At 35.6% G+C, this 8,029-nt stretch overlaps 1 protein-coding gene across 1 annotated transcript; it reads right to left on the bottom strand.

The window, feature by feature from the left end:
- Nucleotides 1-781: 781 nt before the first annotated feature.
- On the bottom strand, nucleotides 782-8,027 carry LOC136230421 (exocyst complex component EXO84C-like). The gene is made up of 7 exons (XM_066019483.1): nucleotides 7,737-8,027; nucleotides 7,524-7,621; nucleotides 5,118-6,168; nucleotides 4,392-4,883; nucleotides 3,151-3,336; nucleotides 2,905-3,029; nucleotides 782-1,820 (listed from the first exon to the last, which is right to left on the bottom strand). The coding sequence occupies exons 1-7, from the start codon at nucleotides 7,881-7,883 to the stop codon at nucleotides 1,466-1,468; spliced, it is 2,454 nt and encodes an 817-aa protein (XP_065875555.1). The 5' UTR covers nucleotides 7,884-8,027; the 3' UTR covers nucleotides 782-1,465.
- Nucleotides 8,028-8,029: the final 2 nt, after the last annotated feature.

Here is an 8,029-nt window from a genome sequence, read left to right as displayed (position 1 = left end):
CAAATGATAGAATAGAAGTTTGAAGGATGCCACTTGGGAAGTCGAATCAGTCGTGCACATCGAATTCCCTACTTTGAGTCTTGAGGACAAGACTAATTCTGATAGGATAGGAAATGATAGAAATAATAATGGGTCTGGGAACACTCTCACTAATTCTATATATGGAAAGTTTATGGCAGAAAAGGCAAGGGAATACATGGCATATTGGTTCTCACTCATTAGTTCCTTTGCTTATTTTATTTTTTTGGTAAAGTAGTTCCTTTACTTATTGTTTTGCTTTCTATTCCAAAAATCTCTATTGAGATACTAAATTAATAAACAACTTATCTCTTTCCAAGTTTGTGTGATTTAAAGTTCTGAAATCAATTTCCATCATATTGGAATGTATTTCAACTAGTTGAGGTGGGATTGAGAATCTCAAGATTGTATCAAAATTGTAAAATTGTATCAAATTGTTTAGTTGTTGTTCAAGCGATTAACCACCATGTTTCAGGTCTATTCATTCTAGGCACTGTTATTAATGATTATAAAAAGCTCCTGAAAGAGCTTTCTTGCATTTCTGTACGTTTCATTTGAAGGGTTGAGAATGTTTTAGCTCATTCACCGGTGAAGCTTCTCCTTTCGAATGTTTTAGCTCATTCACCGGTCAGCTACAGTTTCTTAATATAGTTTTTCCCATTTAAAAAAAAGGACCCTACGAAAACATCAACAGTGGGAACTAGAAAAACCTTTCAGTTTTTTAAAATAGGCTTTAATCCAGTTTTGATTGATAGTAGAGCTATTGATTTCTAATATGATAAAATGATTTATAAAAACAATCCGTCTAACATGACGAGACACCTTTCATTTGTTCATCATCAATCATGATTAAAAACAACTCCAAACAGATAAATTAAGAAGATTTTGTAAAACTAAAGCAGCCATCTCCTCCGGGCTGCTTGTTTTCATCCTCAGTTTGCAGGCTGGCGGGAAAGCATTTTCTGTGGCAATTCCTGCATTAGAAGCTTCACTAATACCCGGAGATAGCAGAAGGTGGGGTGAACTGATGATTTTCTTCGGGTAAAATGCATCTATACTCCTAAATTATAACGCTACTAACATTATGGCACCTAGACTTAACTTGGTGATATAAAAGTCATTGAAAGCTACATGATTGTAACATTAAAGTACAAATCAAAGAAAATCCTTTAAAAAAAATTAAGGAAAAGATGACCTTGACAAGTTTAGCTACATTATTGACCCATTTTATTCATGTCGCTATAAATTATGATCAAATACCTATCTTCAGGTCATTATTTTGTTAATTATTCAACGGATTTTCTTTGATTTGGACTTTAATATTACAATAATGTAAACGAGTAAAGTTTAGGAATCATATAATGTTAGTGGCGTTATAGTTCAGGAGCTATGTATGTAATTTACCCAGTTTCTTCTGCGAGAATGGAATATATCATATGCTGCATTTTCATTCCAAATATTCTCCGGAAACAGAATAACCCAGGTCTTTTGCAGAATCTGATGAGCGAATATGATGAATCAGCTCTGTTGTTCTTGTCTCTTTTCCTTGCTTCATGGCAACTTCTGAATCCTCTATGGTTGCTTCATCTTCTTCTGTGACTGAAGAAACATCTACAGAACTTCTAGCATCAACCGCGTCCAGGAAAGTTTCACTTCCATTCTCAGAATTGTTTACAGCTGGTTCTACACTATCATTAACAGCCTCTTCATGATTTGAAAGTGATTCTGTTTTCTCAATCTCTATCAGCCTCTCAATTGCATCACTTGCAGCTTTTATAGCCCATCCATTGTCATCATCATCTCTGCATAGAGGTGTCCAAATGAATGGTCGTGTCATATTCATGTTATGTGTCATATATGTAAATTCCATAATACTACATATGTGATGTAAATGCAACAAAAATGATAATCATGTCAAATGGATGATTTCAGTCGGATTGTCTTTGTAAATCGTCTTGTCATGTGAGAGATTGACAGCGGTATCTCTGCACAACTTGAAATTTTCATCTCTAGGAAGCAGCATTGCTAACTCAAGCATCTGCCCACGGCAGTTAATGTTAAAATTGACAATGAAGTTAAAACTGGACTTCCCGATGTCCTCGAAGCTTTATCATTTCTATGGAAAATGTTGCTTCATTATAATTAAGCGTTATCAGCTTGGGCCTTTGATAACAATTGTTACTCAATGGCGTCGACTTCGTTTTTAAGATGAATTTTGGTTGCACATGGACTACTATTTATTTTGTGAAACATTAGAATGAATTACACAGATGTATGTAAAGAAATGGAAAACTAAACGTTCTTCTGTCATGGCATATATATAAGGGGTAAATTACACCCAAGGCCCCTCAACTTTGGTCTTACTCTATTTATGGTCCTTGAACTTCAAAACCCAACATAAAAGTCCCTGAGCGTTGCCTTTACTAACATAAAAGTCCCTAATAAAAGTAAACGACCTCAAAATGACCATTGACGGTCTCGGAAGTTAAGAAGTCTAGGAATTAAAGTTGTTTAGAATCACAGTTCCCATGGACCGAGTTTTCGATTTTTTAGATCACCATTTTCGAAGCTTTCTCTCTCCTAATCAAACAACACCTAAAATTGAAAGACCTTAAAACAAAAGATTCAAGAATTAAAGTTGATTAGAATATCATTTCCATCAGCTCTACAATGAAGGTAACATGCTATTGAAGTGGTCAAGGGTTAAGGGACTTTTATGCTAGTAAAGGGCAAACTTCATGGACTTTTATATACGGTTTTGAAGATTAGGGCCATAAAGAAAGTAACGCCAAATTCGAGGGGCTATGGATGTAATTTATCCCATATATAAGCACAGCGATAACATTTACTTACAATCAATGACTAAAAAGTTAGAGCAAGAATTACCTCAGAGGATCGAGTCCTGCGGAAATAAAAACTGACTGCATGAGATTTGCAGGAGCCAAAGGCTGCTCTGGGAAATACTCTCCATACCTTATGACTTCCACCAGAAAATTGATGTCTAGAACAAACTGTTGTAGGCAAATGGCAGTAGTGCTAGCAATTCAGTATATGCAAGTCTAAGCATCATAATAACAAATTCAACCGCTGGAGTACTAGAAATTTCTGAAACATGGGAACAAGTAGGCATACCTGATTCAAAACTTCAGCATTTTGGAAATTCAACTTTCCTTTCTTAGTTTCCCAGATCTCTTTGTTGTTTGAAATCCAGGAGAATATGGCCTCAATCAACTCCCTCAATAGATCCATCAACCAATCCGCTTCAAAAACGTTGTCCTCAGCTAGTTTACCTAATTTCCTCAGTTCCAAAAACAACAGCTGATACACATCATAAATGAAAATTGTATAAGCAAAATGTTGTCAACGGAGATTAAAGAAATCAAATGGATTGATTCATAAAAACCTTTTGCAACCCATCTGGAAAAATTCTTCTATTAGTAGAACTCAGTTTTATGTTTTATTGTGAGATCATATAACTAATGGAATTTTTCGTAAAATCATTGCAAGGTAGAAACACTTTTAAACATGAGTTTGACATAATTTAGTTCGAAAAAATTGAATTCTACATGCTATTTACTCTCCTAAGCGGGTATCTAAAAGCCAAGAGCAATATTCTAGCAAAACTATTAACTCTACTACGTGGGGAGGAAAGGAATCTATAAACAAGAGAAGCATCCGAAGAGAGATTCAAAAGCTCGGGAATATCTAAAAGCGAACAACAATATGCTAGCAGTAGAATAGCCGCAGAACCAAGCCCCAGCTGTGATATAAAATATATTCAAACAAAGCAGGATAAGCAAAACTCATTTATGTCACACACTTTACAGACTATGAACTTAAATCTATCATGATTCATGTATATATCCGGCTAGTCCAATTGATGTTCAAATAATGGATTCAGCATAAGGAAATACACAACATTAGGTCAGTGGAACAGTAAAGGTATGCAGATAAATCAATCATAGAACCCCAGTGAAACTGACAATTCATACACTATATCTATGTTTTGGATTTGTTGCCTAAATGATAGACAAATCTTGTGCATTAAAGCACCCATAATCATTTCTAATGTTATAATTTTCTCTTTGTCATGTCTTAATCATCAAATAATCAACTCAGACTAGACAGCAACCCTTGTTACATAAATCATTAGCAGAAACAGTCTGAAGAGTAGAGAAGTAAACATATATTCTTCCAAGGGCCAAGGGGCACACTAAGTTAAGCAAAACGCTAATTACAAGCCATTTCATTGTATTGAATTAACGAGAGTCCTAAATTTTTTGTTCCTTCTTCTGTCTTACTTTTAATTTGGAAAAAATAGCAATTAACATATGTTTAAATGTCAAGTCAGCATATTCCATCAAAATGAGTACCTGAAAAACAGCAGAGGGCATCGGATCATGAACCGGACTGGAACCAGTTTCACTATTACCACATATCAAGGAGGTAATATTACACTTTTCAAGAGAAAATACTCTGTAGAGAAACTGACGGAAGAACTGAGCTCTGAGATGACCAGATGCCTCTTGAATGACCATGACATAATTATCAATTTCATGCTGCTGAATATCGACAGATGGGTCTTCTGTTAACTCAGAATTGATTGTGTTGATGCCTCTAAAAATGGTTACAACAGTGCTAGAAAAAAAATGTTCGAGTGTCGATACATTTGCTAGAATAGAAACTTGTTGTGGCATTGACTCTGCCAAAATTATTGTTGAACCATTTCCTCTTGATACATTAATCTCAGAGGTGAGGGCCTTTTCAAGGATGGCTATATACTCCAGAAAGAGGTTACTCAGTCCTGCAAGGATAGAACCTTCCATTTGAAGGGCAGCCAAAGGGGTAACATCTTTGGTAATAGCCTGAAAAAGAGAAGTGCAAACTAGTTTAGTTACATCTTCCACATCGAAAACACAAGTATGCTTCAACATATTTGTTTCCTTTTCATTAAATCACCATAAATTCCCTTAACAAAAGGTGCTAAAAATAACGAGACTGTAATTTTCAGTTCAGTTTAACTCTATTTCTTCCATTCTATTAAGTAAGTGTTGAGTGGTGTAAGCATTATAAGTAGAGTAAAAAGTAATCAAACAAACCTGCAATAGAGTCACAAACTTCCGGCCACTGTTAGTGAGCAGGCAATATTCGGGTTGTTGCCCGATAACTACACAAGAGGATCCTTCATTCAAGATCCCAGACACAAGATATCTGCCTAAAACCCAGGCATCAGTTGCTGTAAAGATGTAGATGACTTTCTTAAAATGGTCTATATGTATCTGTAAAACATCTTCCATACAAGATTGAAGATGCTTGATCAAGCATCGATTTAGTACTAATCTTTGAGTTTCTAATAAAGAACAATATGAGATAGCAAATTGTACCGCCTCTACTGCTGCAGACAGTCCGCCGCTTATCTCTGAGATAGATTTAACATATTTAGAGAAAGAAACAGCAAATGATTCAATTTCTTCTTGGATCCACTGAATAAATTCCGAAGCATAGGGAGAAGTTTCTCCATAAAGCATCACAAAACTCCTTGCTGCTTGAGAAATTGTAGAAAATACAAGTTTTGAAAGTTCCATAATGTAAACACTATCCAAAAATGATTTTGATGTCAGAACATTATGTATCCCAGTAGCAAGTCGAGAACGGTAATACTTAATCAATATCTGAGTTGCCAGATGACCATCACCCAGTCTGCAAATTCCAACTAATGCCTTCTGTAGTTCTGCAGCAGAAATTCTACAATTTTCTGCTTCCAGAGTTAATTGCGATGTAATCACAGCTTTCTTCTCAGAAATTGTGGAGTTATATAGCATTAAGAGATCCAATGGAGTATCATCTTCAAGCTGCAGCCTCTGTAAGTTTTCTTCTTCCATTTCTAAAATCGCAATAGCTTCATCAACCCTGTTTTCTGACAGAAGCATGTCCAAAGCTTCAGAAACATAATCTATGTGCACCTCCAACTCATTTAGGGGAGGAGACTCATCACTCTTTAGTTCTTCTATGATATTTTCCATGGTTTCATCCGATAAAGCCTTTAAATATACACCAGGAAGTACGTCTTGTACAAGTCTTTTGTGTGTTAAAACATGGGTTCTCAGTTGCATCAGTTCCTTTTCCATGTCGTTTACTTCCTCCAATATTCTGCAAGCATTATGGAGTAACAAAGAATATATGGATTATAACATGAAAGGAATGTGTTTATTACATGATCCCTTATATAAGGCTTAATACATCCGTGGTCACCCTTTACTTTGCCAAATAATTTGATTGTCTCCCTAAACTTTATAGATGTTTCATTAGATCTCCGAACTTACTTATAATGATATGATTAACTCCTTAAGTTGTATGTGGCAAAGCAAAGTCGAGATTTGGACAAGTTGAACGTGTATCACTTTAAGCAAGTTAAGGAGGCCTATAGGTCATTTTAAACAAGTTGAGGGTGCCAATAGATCAAGTCCAAGGAGCCAATAGAATTATTTGACCACATGTCTTGAGCCTTTCTATTAAATCAAATTAAGCATAAATGTTAAAGAAATAGCCCTTGAAGTAGGGCTGAAAATGAGTCGATAAAAGCTCGACCATGTTTGGTTAGATTTGTAAATGAACCGAGCTTGAGCACAATTTTGAGTCTCGATTCGTAAACGAGCTGAGCTTGAACACAACAAAACTCGGCTCACAAGAAGGCTTGCTTATAGGTTCATGTACAAGCTCATGAACAAGATCGATTATAATGTTCATGAACAGGCTTGTGAACAAGCTCGATTCCGTTATTTCTTTGATAATATTATTTCTATAAAGGAGGAAATGTAAAACTACTTAGTTCTCTAGGTTCAGAACTAAGTAGTTTATGAACATAATTAATAAACTGTTCGCAAGGAAAGTTAATGAAATAATTAACAAGTTGCTCGAGAGCAAAGCTTGTGAACAAATAAACGAGTTGCTCGTGAGCAACTCATATAATTTTCCCAATAAGCCGAGCTTGAATAATATGTTGATCTCGTCCATTTTCAGCTCGGCACGGCTCGCTGGATTAGGGCCCTATTTGAAACACACTGCATCACCAGCAATTTTTCCTCCATGACAAGTTTAGTCAGGCTGTTTTTCTCTCTTAATTTATCTTGAAAATAAGCATGTTTCTCACTATGGTGTGACTTTCTTTTGCTATCAAACTCTAACACGATTTATATAGATAAATTACTTGACACGATCTTTTGATACCATTTCAATTTTATTACATTTATATTCATAGAAATAACATGATTAGGACATATATGACACGACAACTCCTGGTTTTGACAATCCAATTTCTCATATTGCCCAATTATAGCAAATTACCCAAAGAAATCTAATAATTCAACAAATGACATACTTTAACACACTTCCCTACATTTCATTCCATAAATATATGTGATTTTCCATGGTACAAGACTGTACAGCAGTCAAATTTTACTGAAAATGTCACAAACAGGCAAATAATGAAGAAGAAAAGAAAATACCCAATAAAGGTCGTATAATTAGCGAATACATTTGTATGAAAATCTTCATCCGATATCGCCTTTATTTCCAGTAGTTCCGTACACAGTCGCCTTATTCCCTAAAATCGAAAACACACATGCAAATTCCATTACGATGAATTCAATTTCGACTAACACTAATTATTTTCTACAACTGGCTTGAGCTAAATAGAGGATTTACACCAATCAACTTACCGTTCCGGCCATGGATTCGAGTTCAGAATTCTCATCTGCGTCGCTGGAAATGGATGAGATTACGGAGCTGTTATCCGACTCGGTTGCATTCTCTGCTTGGAGGTGATCTCTGAACAGAAACCTAGAAGAAACCGTGGACGATTCCATGGAAATCGATTTCGTTTGAAACGAACACAATCATTACTTATTGGATTCATGAATTCGTTGTAAGGTATTCTTTGGAGCTTTGTGTTGTCGTTTTGTGTCATTCGTCGTTCTAGCATCGGTTCCATCGCTATCCAGAAGCAAACAAA

Source organism: Euphorbia lathyris, chromosome 5 (assembly GCF_963576675.1).
Source record: "Euphorbia lathyris chromosome 5, ddEupLath1.1, whole genome shotgun sequence".
NCBI lineage: Eukaryota > Viridiplantae > Streptophyta > Magnoliopsida > Malpighiales > Euphorbiaceae > Euphorbia > Euphorbia lathyris.
This window is presented reverse-complemented; position numbering and strand designations above follow the sequence as displayed.

Excerpts from the sequence above, each read along its gene's own strand:
- LOC136230421 (XM_066019483.1), bottom strand. The coding sequence starts at position 7,883 with ATGGAATCGTCCACGGTTTCTTCTAGGTTTCTGTTCAGAGATCACCTC. Across the intron at positions 3,337-4,391 it reads TGCCCTCTGCTGTTTTTCAG|CTGTTGTTTTTGGAACTGAG; the intron begins GTACTCATTTTG and ends GATGTGTATCAG. Across the intron at positions 1,821-2,904 it reads GCAGGACTCGATCCTCTGAG|AGATGATGATGACAATGGAT; the intron begins GTAATTCTTGCT and ends ACCTCTATGCAG.